The sequence below is a fragment of the Komagataella phaffii genome, chromosome 1 (assembly GCF_000027005.1).
Source record: "Komagataella phaffii GS115 chromosome 1, complete sequence".
In the NCBI taxonomy this organism is placed as follows: Eukaryota; Fungi; Ascomycota; class Pichiomycetes; order Pichiales; family Pichiaceae; genus Komagataella; species Komagataella phaffii.
Genome location: NC_012963.1, coordinates 222252 through 238709, shown reverse-complemented (window position 1 = coordinate 238709; position 16458 = coordinate 222252). Strand labels below are relative to the sequence as shown.

Genomic DNA, 16458 nt, shown 5'->3' with positions numbered 1-16458 from the left:
AGCTTACAATCTTGAATAATAAGCTTACATAATAAGTTATATCTCACCATAGTAGTGTAGATAAGCTGCCATAGTTTTGGCACCTTCAATGTAGTTCTTTACATCAATCTTCTCATTGATAGAATGAGCTCCATCATCACCTTTACCCAAAGGCAATAGCAATACATTGGTCTTGAGCTGTTGTTCAAAGGTTAAAGTGATTGGAATTGAACCTCCCTCTCTAGTCAGATCAGGCTCAACTCCCCATACGACCTTGGTGGCCTTCTTAGCAGCGGTGAAAGAGTCGTTGAATGGATCACTTTTCCAATAAGCACCATCGTGAATTAACTCAACTTTGTAAGAATTTGGAGTCCCCAATTCTTTAAACTTGGCATTGACATAATCAAAGACATACTGATCCATCTTCTTACTGTCGATATCTGGAACTGTTCTAATGGAAAACTTTCCAATGACCTTAGCAGGGATGACAGTCTTGGCCCCTCCACCGGAAAATGCCCCTTCTATTCCATGTAAGGACAAAGATGGATATCTCCATCTATGCATAAGAATGTCGTTCTTACTTTGGTAGATAGCGGTATTAGATCCGGAAGCAGCATTCAACTCATTTACGTCAAATTCTATATCATCGTACAGTTTCTCCTCAGTTTCAGTTACAGGAGCAACCATTTCATCAATTCCTGGAATTAAGATTTTTCCTTTGACATCTACTAATTGCGACATGACCCTAATCAAATCCGTCATAGGCTCGTGAATCACACCACCAAAGATCCCAGAATGTAGATCCGCACCGGGTCCCGAAACAATAATCTGGTAATAGTTGCATCCTCTCAAACCATAAGTCAACACGGGTTTCTTGGTACCCAACCAGTAATTGTCAGAGATACAGCATGTGTCAACACCTTTGAAGTATTTATCAGCTTCCCTACCAACAAGTTCCTCTAAACCTAGCGAGCCACTCTCCTCCATACCTTCAAAACAGAATATAATGTTGACAGGCAATTCCAATGAAAGTTCTTTGTGCGCTTGCAGTACGTTCAACCAAGCGATAACAGGTCCTTTATCGTCAGTAGATCCTCTTCCATACAATTTGTCGTTAACTTCAACTAATTTGAAGGGGTAAGTATCCCAACCATCGTCTTTAAGAGCAGGTTGAACGTCATAATGTCCGTAGATCATGATCGTCTTCTTGGTTTCATCCTTACCAACCCTGGCCAGGACGATGGGTGGCAATTCCAGATTCTCATCAGTTACAGGAGGAGGCTGTTTCCCAAGGGGTTTGACCTGAATGTCATAGGCTCCTAGAGATTCCAATTCCTTAACAAGAAATTCTGACATCTTAAAAACCTCTTTTCTCAGTGATTCATCACCAGAGACGGATGGGATAGCCACAGCATTGGCCAATCTCTCGATGAAAACTGGTTTTAATTCGTCCACTTTGGAGAACACAGATTGAAGTTTCTTTTCAATTGACATGGTAGAGTATGATCTAAATATGGAAGGAGGTATTTTCTTGTAGTTGATTGTGGAGAGAAGCCTCGTAAAGTTCATAAAATGAGAGAGGAAGGTCTTGTGAGACTGCCACAAGAGAGGCACGGTTCGGCGAGCATTCCTGTGGAGACTTTGGGCGCGGGGGGAGAACCTAGGGGGAATGCACATTGGGCGGATAATTACATTACTATCTTTATAAATCAAGCAGAATCTTCATCCTTGTGGCTACTTCTTTGAAGTCTCCGTTTGTTGCCCAAAAGACCTCCCGGCTCGCCCGAGCCTCCCTTTCTGGATCGTCCTAGGTTGGCAAACAACGACTGGGTATCGGTTTTGGCCGCAGCTTTATAGTTATTTTTTCTATCCTTGAAATTCCTACCACTGGAATTGTGGTTGCTGGAAAATGGACCGTGTGAATTATGATTGGATCTATTCCAATGCCTATTTTGATGAGGAGCTTTATAGACGGCATTATAATCATTCTGGAAGTTTTGGACAAAGAATCTCTTGCTAGAGTGGTGAAATCTATAATCAAAGGCAAGCTCTGAAACATTGGCCAAACTTTCAATTTTATGATCTTCTAGAGGATCAGCCCCCTCTAATATCAAGTCGCATTCCTTGATCACGGAAATTGCTGGTGCAAGAATTTTGTTCACTGTATTTAAACGTGGAGTGAAGTTTGCATCCGCGTTAAGTTTCCCATCTGGTTCCGCTTCCTTCTCTCCATCCTGGTCAGGCTCGGTTTCATCCTGAGGTTCATTCGTTGGCTTCTGCGACGATATTGAGTTCTTATTCCAAATGTATATCATCACCTCATTCTTTCTTACACTCAGGGTAATGCCACAAATGTCGTCTTGAAACTCTTCAAAGTCAGCATCTGAATAGTTTGAGAAATAGGTACCTCCACAAAGTCTCAATATCAATCGTTCCCAGATCAAAGAAAATCTCTCCATGGTTGAGGCATCGCATTGAGCTCTCCTATAACGGGACTTGATTAACCATCTTCCACCAGCCTTATTAGCAGGATCCTCCCAAACTGGCTTGATTCCACTTTTAAACAAAAAGAGCTCTGTGCCAACTGGAAGGTCAGATACTTTCCTCAAATTGCTCAATGATTGCCACAACTGTTCGCATGAGTCAATATTGGTAGTAGTAGTAGCACCGCCATTCGCCACTGATGGAAACTCTACTTGTTTAACGGTCTGTAAATATTGGTCAAGTGTGTTTTGCCAGTCATTTCTGGAAGCCTCCGAACTTGTCTCTTTATTTTCCTGTTCAGAAGGCTCAGCTACACTACCAGATGTAGTTACGTTTTCGGTCTCCTTGCCCCTCACATGATGCCAAAAAGTCCAAGAGTATTGCATTGGATGAGGAGCGGCAACTTGTTTCGTCGTCCGAGATCCATTGATATCCTCAAAGAACTTGGACATTGCAGTTTTGGGAAACCTGGAGAAATATGTTCGAAGCTTGGTGTCGGATGGACGATTTTCAAGTTGGAGCGCGCATGCAGAGAAAGGTCAATGCTAGTAGCGCTAGGTATGCCATTTGTTCGCCTTGTAGGATCAAAGAGTTGAGAGTTGGAGCCGGGTAATACTGACCATTAATTCCATTAATTCATACCTATATCGTTTATATACCAAACTTAAGCCAGTCTAGATCTTCCGCAATGTTTCTATTGTTCGGGGTTGGACCTGCAGTGCCAGGGTCTTTGGAATTTCGTCTGGGACCGCATGTTTTGTCCTCTGGGAAGCCCTCCTGTTTGACATCAAAACCAGTAACAACGTGCTGAGTTTGAAGACTAAGACTGGAAGGACGTCTGGCAGTCTCTGGAAATCTCTGCTGAAACGAGTTTTTCAGAATAGGGGAAGATGGTATACCGCGCTTCATTTGGAATTCTTGGTGCAAAGAGCTGGAGATGGAGTTGGAGAACCCATGCCCATAGTCGTTGCTGGGAGATATAATACCTAGGTCTGAGTTAATTGGCGAGGCAGCGTTCGTAAAATACGAAGCAACAGCCACTGGTTGCTGTGAAGTAAAACTGGAAACAGAGGAAGGTGATGCCGGTATAGATACTCCAGGATTATTACCTGAAAGACTGATTTGTGACTTTCTGCGCTTGAATCCTGCTGAATGCGGGGAGAACGAAGTATAGGGAGAGTCTTGTTGTTGTGGCATCATGGGAACGGGAATGTTTTTATTGCTGGGACCCCTGGAAGGCTTGGGCAAAATGGGAACATTCTTATGCTTTTGAGCGTTGCTGTTGAGACTGTTGCCTCTCATTAGATAATAGGAATCTTGTGAACCTCCGTAGGGAGAAAATGATACGGCTGTTGTTGGAAGAGAATTATTATAGGGGTAAGGATAAGGCTGTTGCTGTTGTTGTTGTATTTGCTTTTGAGTTTGAGTGCTATGAGAAGGTTGAATATGTTCATGTTGTTGTGGCTGGAATTGAACTTGTTGTTGTTGCTGTTGCATCTTGCAGAGCCCGTGTGTTAAAGAAGATTGATGTTGTTGTCTCTTGGAATTTCGTTTCCTAATGACGTCCGTTTTCAAAGACAATGGCCTCACAGTACCATGAAGTTTTTGGAAAAGACCACAAGCATTGCACAACGTATTGCCACTTCCATCTCTTCTCCAAAGAGGAGTCTTTTCAGTCTTACAATTTGAGCATTGAGTTCTTGTTATACTTTCGTCATTGTCAGCTTTGGGGGATGATGAGTCACTCATATCTTTCTGAACAGTCACTGTTGTTGTGATACTAGTAGTCTCGGAAGTAGGTTTCGCTAACTGTAGTTTATGAGAAGCTCCGTCACTCAAGAATTCTTGCAAAGACTTGTCTTGGATAATATCACTAAAATCTCCTCCCATACCATCTTCCTCACCATCATCATTGCTATCGAACTTCCACATCGAGTTTAGATCCAAATTGTTGGAGTCATGCAAGGGACTATCATTCATAGATGAGGGCGTAACCATCATTGAAGGTTTTGGTTTTCGAAGTTCGGATTTAACCTTGGAATCTGAGTAACTAGACGGAGCCCCAGAATTATTTTCCAACGAATCTGGAGAATAATACAGGCCAGGAGCACTTGAAATAATCTCCGTCAAATCAGCAGAGTCATCTAGTTGCAATTCGGAAAAATGTAGTTTGCCAGAAAGGCTGTCTTGTTTTGTCATCTGGGTTTTCTTGGATTCATTTCTTAATGTTCTGTTTTCAACTCGGGGGTATAAATCTAGTAGCTTTTTAGCCGAAGAATATACCCCCCATATGGACGGCGAATCTTCAAGATCCTTCAAAGATCCTGTATTATTTCTTCTGTTTCCTTCCATCTAAATGAGGCCTTAGGGCATATAATTAGAGAAAGGACAGGACCAGTTGAGCTTCAATGCTAGGGTGGTGTAAAGTAAAAATTTTGACCCTCAGGGATCTCCAAGTCATGTTAGGAGAAGTGTTTTTTTGGAACAGACACGACCGGGGTATTTGTGGGCCAAGACTAAGCAAACGGCAAACGAAATGTGGGTTTGAAATGGAGAAGCGCTGCTTGAAATGAGCAGCCGTAGAAGGTTGGATGGCACTACATGTATGAACTAGAAGGCGTTGAATTTTCTAGATGTACAGAGGGAGATCTTGATTGCATGCGAAGCATCGTCGTCAGGCTCCCCTTTTATTTATTTTCCCACCGTTTTTTGTCCCCTTTCTCGCTAAATCTCTTCCCTCTCGACAGCACATGAAGTTACTATCCTTGGCACTTCTGGTGTCTTTGGTGTCTGCGGATACTTTCTACACTCCAAAGGATGATGTAATCCAGTTGAATGCTTATAATTTCAAGGATGTCGTTTTCAACTCAAACTACTCTTCGGTTGTGGAATTTTATGCTCCTTGGTGTGGCCATTGTCAGAACTTGAAAAATCCCTTCAAGAAGGCAGCAGCCGTTTCCAAAGACTACCTTCAGGTGGCCGCAATTGACTGCGATGCTGCCGAAAACAAGAAGCTTTGCTCTGATTACCGTATTCAAGGATTTCCTACGATCATGGTTTTCAGACCCCCCAAGTTTGATCCCACATCAAGCACCAATAGAAGATCTGGTGCTCATGCTAATGAGGTATACAGTGGTGCTAGAGATACTAAGTCAATTGTTGAGTTTGGAGTGTCTCGTATAAAGAACTACGTCAAGCGAGTGTCACCCAATAATATTAACCAAACCCTGGGAAATTCTGAGAAGACCCAGCTTCTACTTGTGACAGATAAGGCCAAACCTAGTGCTCTGATAAAGTCAATTGCCTTAGACTTTTTGAATGACATAGAGTCTTTTTACTATCCTTTCAACGACAAAACGAAGAAAGCATTGACTACACGATTAGAGGAGTATCAACAATCGTTTTCTGGAGAGAGCATAACTTCGCCTTCGATTTTGGTGCTACATGAAAATGAAATCCACATTTTTGATGGGAAACTGGATAAGCTGAGCATTAGCAAGTTTTTAGCCGAGTTTTCAACTCCCCTGGAAGGACCTCTCAGTAAGAGAGGTAAGTTTCTAGAGCACATTCGCAGGGGAATTAAACCCGGAAGAAAAGCGAAGAAGGGCAAGAAGGGCAAGCAAACCAAAAATCACGACGAATTATAGATACATACGAAGTTTTTTTATTTTTTTTTTTGCTTCTTTCATTCATATATTTACAAGTTGAATATTTTTACACAATTGTAGAAGTCACCCTAACCCTGGATGGATTCTTCCAACTGAAGTTTTCTGGAATGGCGATCAAACAGGTTGCTAAGCTCGTTGAAGTTCAACGATGTTGGGTTGACATCTAACGTCTTTTTGTCTTTGTAGGTCACCTCAATGATAGGTTTTTTGTTTGACTGGCTGTTCAAGACTTCGTAGTTTATTGTGCATGATTTCTTCAAGGAACTGGGCAAAGCTGCAAGAAAAAGTCTTGCGCCTTTAGCTTCTGGACCAAAAGGGTTGAATTTGACCGATACTTTGGTAAAGTACTTGGTAATCATGGAGATGCTTCTGCAAGAATTGGGTCGTGATGAGAGAGGGTGGATTTTTTCGAAGAGTATCCGATATTGAGTTTCGCCCACTACCATGATATATTTTTTTTTCTGACTTACCTCCCTCTAAATAAGAATCACTTCACCCATAGATATCTACATGAAGGCTCAGAAATTTTCCAAGGCTTCGTTACTGGATGATGAGGATGACTACTCAACTCAGCTTGACAGAATTCTTGCTCGGAGGAAGAAGAGTCAGAAGGAAGACTCTGGAGATCTAGATACGATTTCTTTTGGCTCCTTATCAAAAGCTCAAGCAAGATTACAAACTGAGGAGAGAGAATCCAAGAAGAAGGTAAAAAAAGTCAAGAAACCGAAAGTATTGAAGAAACAGGAAGAAGATTTTCAACCTCCCAGTGACATTTCTGATGACGGTGAGTTTTTTGAAGAGCCATCTCAAGACCATCAAAGTCGAACTTCAGATAGGCATTCCAAGGAGGAACCTAGATCTAAAAGTAAGCACGCACCCTCAGAGTCTAGTGCTAAGAAGAGAGTGTCAAAGGTGAGGGAGATTCCTGGACTCTTGAACGGTTCTGGCTCAAGTTCATTGTACCAGGATGTCAGATTCGATACAGCGTTTGGTAAAGCAGATCTCCAAAAGGCTAGAGAAAACTACAAATTCTTAGACGAATATAGGGAGAAAGAGATTACTGAGCTGAATAAAATTCTACAAGACGATATGACCGAGCAGCTATTAAGTGAACGAGAGATCAATACAATCAAGTATAAGATTCAATCTCTCAAGTCCAGAGTAGACACATTGAAGAACAGAGACCTGGAAAACGAAATTGTGAGAGACTACAAAAGGAATCATAAGAATTTCTTCTTGAAAAACAGTGACAAAAGAAAGTTAGTTCAAAAAGCCAAGTTCGATTCGATGAAGCCAAGCCAAAGAGAAAAGGTTATCGAAAGAAAAAGAAAGAGACAACTGGGTAGGGAGTTCAAGCAGTTAGAGTTTAACCAGAAATGACACTGACTCAAAACTAAATGTTATGTATAACCCCATGTATATTATTTTAAAAATGCCTAATGCTCCAAAATAGTAAGGTTACCTGTAACAACAACATTTTCAAGAATTGATCCGTTAGGGATGTCAATTCTTTGACCGTCAGAACACACGATAATGACAGTTCCTTTTAGCTGGACTCCTTTACCAAACTGAACATTACCGGTAACCGTAAGGTGATCCAATTCCAAGATTTTAGGCATATGGGGAATCCGATCCTGGAACTCCTTGACCTTCTTAAAGTGAGAACCCAACTTAATAAGTGGAGCAGCCCCAAAACGGGCAGGATCTATTTTTAGTGAACCATGTTCAAGATAGAACAGGTCAGATTTGACTAGCAGTAGATCTGAACATGTTTTAACTGGCAAGAAACGAGATCTTGATACCACCACACCGTGTGCATTGCGGAAATGTCTGATAGCGGCACCAACAGCAGTCTCCAATTGCACAACGTTAACCTCCTGAGAGCCAACGCGGATAGTCTTGTTGTTTGGAATTATTTCCACTTTGATTGAATCGGATTCTACCAGACGCTTGATAGCCTTCAAATTGATCCACAAGTTATTGGTATTGAAGTTAGTAAATTTCTTGATAGATTTAAACTCTTCAACATGCTCTTTTGGAACTTGGGCAATCTCCAATAGACGGACTTGACCATCGTACGAGATCAAAGTACCACCCTTAACATCAGCCCTAGTTTTATCCGTAAGCTCCATAATGTATTCAGCACCTGTTTCAATCATATGGTTCAAAATCTTGGTGTCCACAGTTGCTCCTAAGTTATCACCGTTGGAGACAAATAAGATTTCCTTACCTTGCTGCAATAGTACATCTAACTCACCTGAAGCTACCAGAGATTCAAAGAGATCACCGTGACCTGGAGGATACCAGGCTTCCAAAGAATCATCATAAGACTGTGGAACAGGAAGCAGTGAATCTTTGAAAATACGTGGATATCGAGATTGGTTGAATGTGCGGATACGAATACGATGACCCTGGTACTTCTGGATCAAATGATGAGTGTCATCATCCGTGTTGAAAGAGTTCATCAATAGCAATGGAACATCGGTGTCGAAAGTTCTGTTGAGGTATTCAATCTGACGAACGGAAAGGTCCAGGAAGGATTGTCCCTCACGAACTTCGATAACGGATTTCGGTCCAACACAACCCATTGAGGTTCCCAGACCACCATTCAACTTGAGCACGGCAAGCTTGGACAAGTTGTCAGTGTTTTCAACGCTCTTAAGATCTTGGTACTTAACGACTTCCTCTTTGGTGGGGGAGTTGATTTTGTCCCAGTCCAAAGTAGAACCGGAGGCCTTGTCAGCTAAGTAGCGACGAAACAACCCGAAGAAAGTGTCCATCTCATTTTCGAAACGCTCCCTTGTGTGCTCATCGGCTGCATGCACAGAGTCGACCAAGGTGTTGAGAACGTTTCTCATTTGAGAGGCAGCAATGCTTGTTGTGGTGTTGTCGAAAGCATAGGCGGACTGAGTCTTGACGTGTTTCTTAGGAGATTGATAGGCGCTCATGACGACTCTATAGTGGAGATTGAATATGGAGTGGTGCAGAGAACCGGAAGTGTACAATAGCAAGTATTCTAGAGCAGCAAATGTATTTACTTAAGTAACATGATCTCTGTGTGAGCGAACACGACTCTGGTGGGGTAAGGGCTCCAAACTTAACGTGAGATTTGACAGAGGGAAAAGTCCAGAATTTTTGCCGTAAGAGCCTCGCTGTGACCGGCTGCTGCAGGGCGTTCCCATTGCCTGTAAGGAGAGCTCATACTTGCTGGTTTACGGGGATATTGGGGTTAGTTAAGTGGAGAGATCTGCACGATTGGAGCATGGACGGCAGAAGTCCATGATAAATGTCCTTCGGAGTATAAAAGAAACTTAAGGTTTTTGGTAGCCCAGGAGACCGTGCCGGGCAGGAAACAAAGAAGATCTTACCAATGCGGCAGGTACCCTACAAGGTACAGAATGTTGCAACAGGATGTTAGATGGATGCGCGAAATGCAAGTATATATTTTTTTTTATTTCCCTTTTTCTTTGGCCTTAGACTGAAAGATTAAGTAGTATGGCCAAGGATAAGAAGGATGAAAAGCCAGATAAAGAAGGAGTTAAGGTGCAGAAGCAGCTGAGTAGTAGTGAAGAAGACGACTCAGTTGAGAGAGCTGAGGTGAAAAAAGAAAAGAAGGAAAAGAAGGAAAAGAAGAGAAGTAGAGAGTCAAAAGAGTTAGAGGAGCTGGAAATCAACCTGGATGATGCTGCTCCTTTGTCCAAGAAACAGAAAAGAATGGCAAAGAAGGAAAAGTCATTAGAAGGTAAACCAAAAAAAGAATCTGATAAACCAGCCTCAAAGTCAGTTAATGGCGTTTGGATCGGTAACCTTACATTTGACACCACTAGAGATGAGTTGAGATCATTTTTGATCGCAAACACCGAACATTTAGATATGAAAATTACCCCTGAAAACATCACTAGAATTAATCTTCCCAAGAAGGGACCCAAAATTAGAGGCTTTGCATATGTGGACTTTGACAAACCAGAATTGGTCCCAGTTTGTATATCACTATCTGAACAGTCATTGAACGGCAGAAACCTGCTGATTAAGGACGCCAATTCTTTTGAAGGAAGACCTGAAAAAAGTAAGCAACAACAAACTGGTGGAGATAGTGGAAAGAACAAGAACCCTCCCTCAAGAATTCTTTTTGTTGGTAACCTATCTTTCGACACTACTAAGGAGGACTTGGAGGAGCATTTCCAGCACTGCGGTAATATTGTTAAAATAAGGATGGCAACGTTTGAGGATTCAGGGAAATGTAAAGGATTTGCATTTATTGATTTTCTAGATGTGGAAGGAGCAACCAATGCTCTGAATGATAAACTATGCAAGCGAATGGTTGGAAGGCCGTTGAGAATGGAATATGGTGAAGACAGGTCTAAGAGAAGCCCAGCGTTCAGGAAACCGGTTGAAGAGGGAGAGATTGATGATTCTGGAAATGTTATCGGCTCTGCCATCGAAAAGCCCAAAAAGAAGACCTTTTCAGACTTTGACGACCCTGAAGAACAGAACCACCAAAGGTCCGCACCTCAAAAATCATTTGCATCCAAGCCAAGATACAATACCAATGAGCCCCAGGGAAGAGTCAAATCTTCAGTAGTTCTTGCCAACGCCCCCCGTCAAAGTGCTGCAATCGTTCCGTCTCAAGGAAAGAAGGTCAAATTTGACTAAATCCGAATATGTACTACTCCAGGTTTGTATTTCGCTAAACCTCGCACTCACTATAAATAGTATACACCAAAAATCCCTTTTTCGATAAAGTAAAAAAAAATTACGAAGACTCACATTTGTAAGAGAACGTTCACTTCCGGCCTAAACTTGAAACACATCGAAATAATACATTCAAACCCGAATATATGTCTCAGCTGAAACCATCCAATCATGTGCGAAGATATTTGTAAAAAGAAAGATAACTATTTTGTTAAAAGGTATGCTATTACCAACGATACAGTGACCACTCCGCTATCCTCAAACAACACAGATATTACCGTAACTGAGAGCACCACAATCATGCCAGTGTCTTCAGCCCAATACTCCCTTTTATCCGCATCAACGAGCAGTTATCAGACGTCAAGCATGGTGACACCTACAGCGACATCGCAAGACGAGTCATTTCTTGTAGCGCAGTACACCCAGGATTACGTTGTTACAGCAGAAGAGACCACTTTCACAGTAGGAATAAGAATGACAACCACAGTGCTCGGTTCTCAGACCGTAACTGCGGAACCGAAAACGACCGATTTGCCTTACTTCAAATCCGTGTTGTCCAGTCAATTAGAATCACAGGGCATGGACCCTGACTCTTATTATCGGGTCTCAAAAGGTAGTTCCTTCGGAAGGGGCCAGATTGTAGGGGTCTCCATAGGTAGTTTTTTTGGTGTCCTTTTGGTACTACTGGCCCTTTTCTTGCTATATCGAAGGCGGAAAAAGAAGATTCATTTGTTCCCACTTCCAGATTTCGAAAAAGGATATGTTCCACCAAGTCTACCCAACGAAAACTCTCCCATAGTTCCAAACAGAGGATCCAAGCCCTTTTTATTTTCTGAAGAATCAACTGTACCTGAGACGACGGAGGAGAGAGAGGTCTCTACCACCGGCAACCAGGACGATGAGTTGGGTGGACTAAGATTTGGGATTCTGGCAAACCAGGACATGTCAAATAGTCCACCCTTGTCACCGAAAGCAACCCAAGAAGGATCCCGCCATTATTTGGGGTCTCCTGTTCCTGAAAGTTTAAACGCTTCTGTGGACAGGACCATTAACGTTGTCTTTGAAGAAGGTTCAAGTCTTGAAGAGGAACCTGTGCTCAGTGAGAAGGGACAAAACACCATAGATAAGCAAATTCGAACTCCTTCTCGCTATGCAAACGTTGGATTAGACAGAGAAAGGCTCAAGTCCATGTCTTCACCACCTCCGGTCCCGAGACCACGTAAGAATATACATTTAGGCCAAGAGAGCAACCAAGACGACAATGACCAAGAAGTTCACGATACTTTACAGTTTAACACCCGACGGGTGCTAGAAGAAGAAGAGCTTAGCATCGGATCATTTGAGAGCTCTTTGCTCAGTCTCAGCGATTCACAGAGTGATTGATTGAGTTGCATTTCATAGTTCATTTCCCCTTTCCTTTCCATCATCATGCACTTCTATCATCCTTACTACACCTACCTAACCTTTTGTATTGTATTGTATTAAATTATATTCCGAATACACCCCATAAGATTTAAAAAAATGAATGTAGAAACTTTTTCCAGCATTGCATTCTGAGCCCACCAAATAAATAATCACCTTCCTGCGGATACTTCCTCCAAGAGTTCCAGCTCTATGACAAACTTTCCAACTTTGTAATTCTCCTTACGAGAATCGCTTTCTAAATATTTCCATCCAAGACAACTCCGACACTGCTTACAGTATACGTTGGTTACCAAGTACTCTCCAGTCAGCATAATTTTAGTAGATGGCTTCTCATCCAGCTCTACATTAAGAAGGTGGGAGACCAAATAAGCTTTGCCATGCTTCCCATGAAAGTTATCGCTGATAATCAATGGCATTTGGCAGACTTGTGTATAGCACTGGTTACAGAGCAACAGATTCGAATCCCTAGAGAGGCTATAAGGAGAATCGTTCGATACGAGGGGTAGTTTCTCGTCTACGATTGTTTCCGTGATTGTGGAGTCGTCATCTCTAAAGTTGGTTAAAGCAGTGGAGAAGCTTGACCTTGAGAAAAGTGTGTTATCTGAGGATCGGCGACTATTGCTTCCCGCTCCCCATGAATCTCTCCTATCAACGGTAGCTTCGGGGACTTTAGGGAGGGTAGGCTCATCTTTGAAGTATTGAAGATACACTAGTCCCATTTCTTACAGTCGGAATTGAAAGAAAAAGACAGTGTAATTCTGAGGTTCGCTTGGTGTGGCTTGGTCTTGTTTTGTTCTGAAATGTTGCCCTGGTATTCTCTTCCGTTTTATCTTTTATGAAGGTGAGTGAGTAATGGTATCACACCCTAACTGTGGGGGGCAGTCGAGCATAAGGTAGTGTGGTTGTGCCAGTTCAGAGATAGCAGATGAGACTAGACCCGATCAGTCGCGCACCAACCAATATGGGATTGTAGTACTGTCGCGACCACAGCGGTCCATGAATCTTTTTCTCTAGGATCGCTCATCAGAAAGGTCAGAACTACCTTGCAATATTCTATGTTGGCTGGATCTCTTTCAAGGTTGACGAGTCTTGGCTCCAGAAGGTTTTTCGGAGTATCTTCTATAGCAAGGCAATCTTTGTTTGGTGAGGTGACCAGCTTGGAACATCCGAAGGAAACCTTGGAACCACCAAAAAACGAAAACGACGCTAGCAAAACCGTTGCCCCAACAGATGGTAAGGCTGATTTGAGGGGAAATGCTATCCAGTATATTGACCCATCAAAAGATGAGAAGCTGCAAGAATTTTTGAAATCGAAGCCAATTCGAAGCGTGGATGAACTGTTATCACCCTTAAAACGTGAATTATATCTGGCCAATGTTAAACAGAATGGTTTTTTCAAGAACAGGCAACAAATTGAACTGAATGGCAGTACATACATGGTGAAATTGACACCCGAAGAGGTTAAGGCGTTAGAACCCAGTGTTTATTTAGAGTCTTACAGAATAAAATCGACTCCCAAAAAGGCTAACATTGTGCTCCGTGCTCTTAAAGGACTTAGATTAAAAGAAGCCATTACCCAGCTTCATTTCATGCGTAAGAAGATTGCCACAGATCTTTATATTTTACTAGAAAGAGGTTTAAAAGATGCTGAAACTTTAGGATATAACCCAGAAGAACTGTACATCTCTGAGGCCTGGGTAGGCTCAGATTCACATAAGTCGAAGAGAGTGGAATGTAAAGGAAGGGGTAGAACTGGTATTATTACCCATCGTCATGTCAACGTCAAATTCGTGCTACGTTCTGACCAAACGTTGCGTAGAATTACATGGGAAAAATCCCAACAGCCAAAGAACAACAAAATTCCAGGGTCCGTGATTGATCAGAAGATCAGATCAAAACCTTCTGGATTCTACAAATGGTAATTTTATCAAATATGCTGTAAATAGAGAATAAATATAAATAAAAGGGAATACCTGTTCTAATCTTAATCGTCGTAACCCGTCAGTGTCTTGTCTCTTGATCTATTTGGAAGTGGGTAACCATTGGCAGGCAAAGGTTCATGATCATCGTACAAAAACTTTCTTCTAAGAGGGGTGGCCATCATGAAAACAGGGCCTAGCGCAGCAACAGCAATAGCGTAAAAGACATGGGGACGAGTGTGAGCATGATAACTCAGCCACTTTGAAAATCCGAGTTAGTTGGAGTTTAAAATGAAGTACTTGGTAAACAGAATTAACGACTTACTCTAATGGGCTGCTTATAATACACTGGATAGTCACCAATAGCCATTTCGGACAATATGATAGATGTGTAGTTTGATGTGACTTGGAATGGGATTCGATCGCTATTGGTGGATAAAAAAACTATGTGGAAATATATTGGGAAGAGTACACGACTTAAGCTAAATAAACATAGATAATACAATAATGAATAAGGTTAACAGTTAAGCCTTTCTCTTCTGAGCGGTAGTAGCAGTTGATTTAGATCCAGAAGTGGAGCTTTTCTTACTCTTAGATTTGTACGAATCTGGCTTTGCTTCAGATTCTTCTGCTGCCTTATCTTCAGTTTTTTCGCTTTCCTTCTCCAGTTTGGCCTCTTTTGCAGCCTCCTCCTTCAAATACTTCTCCTTGAGTACCCTGTCTGCGTGTACTGCGTACCACAAACCAAATTGTAAAAGCAGAATACCGATAAGGACGAAAACTAGAAGCCCAGTAGAGGCAGCAATGACGTTGATTCCTGTCTGTTCGTCCACGTCGCCCCATTCACCCTTCTCAGCACTCAAGATACCCAAACGAATATTGGTCAAATACATGACTGTGGCCACTACAAATAGAACCAAAGTTCCGTATTCGAACAATGATTGATCTGGGTCTGGCTTGAAGATCTTGATAAAACAACCAATGTAACCGAGACCAATAACTCCATGTAAAGTCCAGTGTACGAAACGTGGAACCTTGGACCACAGAAGGAGATGGTCCAATGACTGTTTGAATGCCTCATCCCCTCCGTCAGAGTATAGAGTGAAATAATCAAAAGGCCAGTTGGAATAGGCAAGACCCAAGCAAAATGATGCGGCTGAAGAGCAATTGTTAGTACTAGATCAATAGTTTGTTGAAAGCAGGGAAATCACTTACATGTCACAATAAGACCAGTTCCCAGAGGAAGCAATTCTTGGTAGCTGATCATGATGTTGTGCTACTTTGATAAATGAAACTAGAGAGGGAAATGCCGTGTGGCTGTTTGCAGACAGTGGAGGAAAATAATGTGCGCGAACTAATGTCTGACGAGTCCAGGGCTATCTTAAGGATGATTATAAAGATACAGTTATTTCGTTTATCCTACAGAATTAAACAGTTTAAGCAGTAGCTTGCTCCTCAGCCTCCTCAGCCTCAACGACTGGCTCAGCAACATAAGACTTGACGAAAGGAGCTGGAACCTCTCTCTCATCCTTTGGTTCGTGGATCTTGACAAAGTCAGGAAGGGCCTTAGGACCGGTTCTGGCAGCAGCAGGGTCTCTCATGATCTTGACCTTGATACCCAAAACACCCTGTCTCAACAGAACGTGTCTGGTGGCAGTCTCAATGAAATCCTTGGCTGGTTGACCGGAGTGGATCATGAAACCATCAGCGAACTTCATAGACTTGGCTCTGGCAGCTCTTAGCTTACCGGAAACGACAACCTCAACACCCTTGGCACCAGAGTCCATGACGAATCTGACGACACCGTAAGCGGCTCTTCTGATGGCCAGACCGTTCAACAGCTTGTATCTCAAAGACTCACATTGGGTAACAGCGGACAAACCACGGTCTTGGACTCTCTCAGCGTAGAGGATAACCTTACCCTCATCGATCTTGAATCTCTTTTGGACCAAAGCAGTCAATTCTCTGATTCTTCTACCGTTCTCACCCAAGACAGAGTTGGTCTGGGTAGCTCTGATGATGATCTCAGTAGTGGTTGGGGTGACTCTGACTTCGACACCGGAGTATCCGTCCTCAGCGAGTTCTCTAGTGAAGTACTCGTTCAATTCAGCGTAGAAGACACCGTCAGCTACGAGCTTTCTTTTCTTGGAGATCAAAACTTCTGGCATATTTGTGGATGTTGTTGGTTAATGGGGAGAAGAAACTAATTAGTGAACGTTAGAGGTTTTTTTTCACCAGGAGAGAGAATATTTTTCAGGAGGTCCACGACCACGCAAAAAAAGAGTCTTTGA

General features: G+C 42.4%; 14 protein-coding genes across 14 annotated transcripts; 5 read left to right on the top strand and 9 right to left on the bottom strand.

Moving 5' to 3' along the window:
• Positions 1-36: 36 nt before the first annotated feature.
• PAS_chr1-3_0128 (putative di-and tri-peptidase) lies at positions 37-1548 on the bottom strand (the record flags this gene model as incomplete). Its single annotated transcript, XM_002489424.1, has 1 exon — positions 37-1548. The coding sequence occupies one exon, from the start codon at positions 1546-1548 to the stop codon at positions 37-39; it is 1512 nt and encodes a 503-aa protein (XP_002489469.1).
• Positions 1549-1688: 140 nt separating this feature from the next.
• On the bottom strand, positions 1689-2915 carry PAS_chr1-3_0127 (Hypothetical protein; the record flags this gene model as incomplete). The annotated part of the gene is made up of 1 exon (XM_002489423.1): positions 1689-2915. The coding sequence occupies one exon, from the start codon at positions 2913-2915 to the stop codon at positions 1689-1691; it is 1227 nt and encodes a 408-aa protein (XP_002489468.1).
• A 199-nt stretch (positions 2916-3114) lies between these two features.
• Positions 3115-4815, bottom strand: PAS_chr1-3_0126 (Transcriptional activator of genes regulated by nitrogen catabolite repression (NCR); the record flags this gene model as incomplete). Its single annotated transcript, XM_002489422.1, has 1 exon — positions 3115-4815. One exon carries the CDS (start codon positions 4813-4815, stop codon positions 3115-3117), a length of 1701 nt encoding a protein of 566 aa, XP_002489467.1.
• Positions 4816-5213: 398 nt separating this feature from the next.
• On the top strand, positions 5214-6110 carry PAS_chr1-3_0125 (Member of the protein disulfide isomerase (PDI) family; the record flags this gene model as incomplete). Its single annotated transcript, XM_002489421.1, has 1 exon — positions 5214-6110. The coding sequence occupies one exon, from the start codon at positions 5214-5216 to the stop codon at positions 6108-6110; it is 897 nt and encodes a 298-aa protein (XP_002489466.1).
• Positions 6111-6199: 89 nt separating this feature from the next.
• Positions 6200-6490, bottom strand: PAS_chr1-3_0124 (mitochondrial 54S ribosomal protein YmL44; the record flags this gene model as incomplete). The annotated part of the gene is made up of 1 exon (XM_002489420.1): positions 6200-6490. The coding sequence occupies one exon, from the start codon at positions 6488-6490 to the stop codon at positions 6200-6202; it is 291 nt and encodes a 96-aa protein (XP_002489465.1).
• Positions 6491-6641: 151 nt separating this feature from the next.
• On the top strand, positions 6642-7511 carry PAS_chr1-3_0123 (uncharacterized protein; the record flags this gene model as incomplete). Its single annotated transcript, XM_002489419.1, has 1 exon — positions 6642-7511. One exon carries the CDS (start codon positions 6642-6644, stop codon positions 7509-7511), a length of 870 nt encoding a protein of 289 aa, XP_002489464.1.
• Positions 7512-7567: 56 nt separating this feature from the next.
• On the bottom strand, positions 7568-9079 carry PAS_chr1-3_0122 (UDP-glucose pyrophosphorylase (UGPase), catalyses the reversible formation of UDP-Glc; the record flags this gene model as incomplete). Its single annotated transcript, XM_002489418.1, has 1 exon — positions 7568-9079. One exon carries the CDS (start codon positions 9077-9079, stop codon positions 7568-7570), a length of 1512 nt encoding a protein of 503 aa, XP_002489463.1.
• Positions 9080-9626: 547 nt separating this feature from the next.
• On the top strand, positions 9627-10784 carry PAS_chr1-3_0121 (uncharacterized protein; the record flags this gene model as incomplete). Its single annotated transcript, XM_002489417.1, has 1 exon — positions 9627-10784. The coding sequence occupies one exon, from the start codon at positions 9627-9629 to the stop codon at positions 10782-10784; it is 1158 nt and encodes a 385-aa protein (XP_002489462.1).
• A 210-nt stretch (positions 10785-10994) lies between these two features.
• On the top strand, positions 10995-12206 carry PAS_chr1-3_0120 (Hypothetical protein; the record flags this gene model as incomplete). The annotated part of the gene is made up of 1 exon (XM_002489416.1): positions 10995-12206. One exon carries the CDS (start codon positions 10995-10997, stop codon positions 12204-12206), a length of 1212 nt encoding a protein of 403 aa, XP_002489461.1.
• A 191-nt stretch (positions 12207-12397) lies between these two features.
• Positions 12398-12967, bottom strand: PAS_chr1-3_0119 (uncharacterized protein; the record flags this gene model as incomplete). Its single annotated transcript, XM_002489415.1, has 1 exon — positions 12398-12967. One exon carries the CDS (start codon positions 12965-12967, stop codon positions 12398-12400), a length of 570 nt encoding a protein of 189 aa, XP_002489460.1.
• Positions 12968-13303: 336 nt separating this feature from the next.
• Positions 13304-14170, top strand: PAS_chr1-3_0118 (Mitochondrial ribosomal protein of the large subunit; the record flags this gene model as incomplete). The annotated part of the gene is made up of 1 exon (XM_002489414.1): positions 13304-14170. One exon carries the CDS (start codon positions 13304-13306, stop codon positions 14168-14170), a length of 867 nt encoding a protein of 288 aa, XP_002489459.1.
• Positions 14171-14232: 62 nt separating this feature from the next.
• On the bottom strand, positions 14233-14537 carry PAS_chr1-3_0117 (Hypothetical protein; the record flags this gene model as incomplete). The annotated part of the gene is made up of 2 exons (XM_002489413.1): positions 14233-14427; positions 14493-14537. The coding sequence occupies 2 exons, from the start codon at positions 14535-14537 to the stop codon at positions 14233-14235; spliced, it is 240 nt and encodes a 79-aa protein (XP_002489458.1).
• Positions 14538-14691: 154 nt separating this feature from the next.
• Positions 14692-15434, bottom strand: PAS_chr1-3_0116 (Endoplasmic reticulum packaging chaperone; the record flags this gene model as incomplete). The annotated part of the gene is made up of 2 exons (XM_002489412.1): positions 14692-15323; positions 15383-15434. 2 exons carry the CDS (start codon positions 15432-15434, stop codon positions 14692-14694), a joined length of 684 nt encoding a protein of 227 aa, XP_002489457.1.
• A 169-nt stretch (positions 15435-15603) lies between these two features.
• On the bottom strand, positions 15604-16335 carry PAS_chr1-3_0115 (40S ribosomal protein S3; the record flags this gene model as incomplete). The annotated part of the gene is made up of 1 exon (XM_002489411.1): positions 15604-16335. The coding sequence occupies one exon, from the start codon at positions 16333-16335 to the stop codon at positions 15604-15606; it is 732 nt and encodes a 243-aa protein (XP_002489456.1).
• Between the last annotated feature and the right edge of the window lie 123 nt (positions 16336-16458).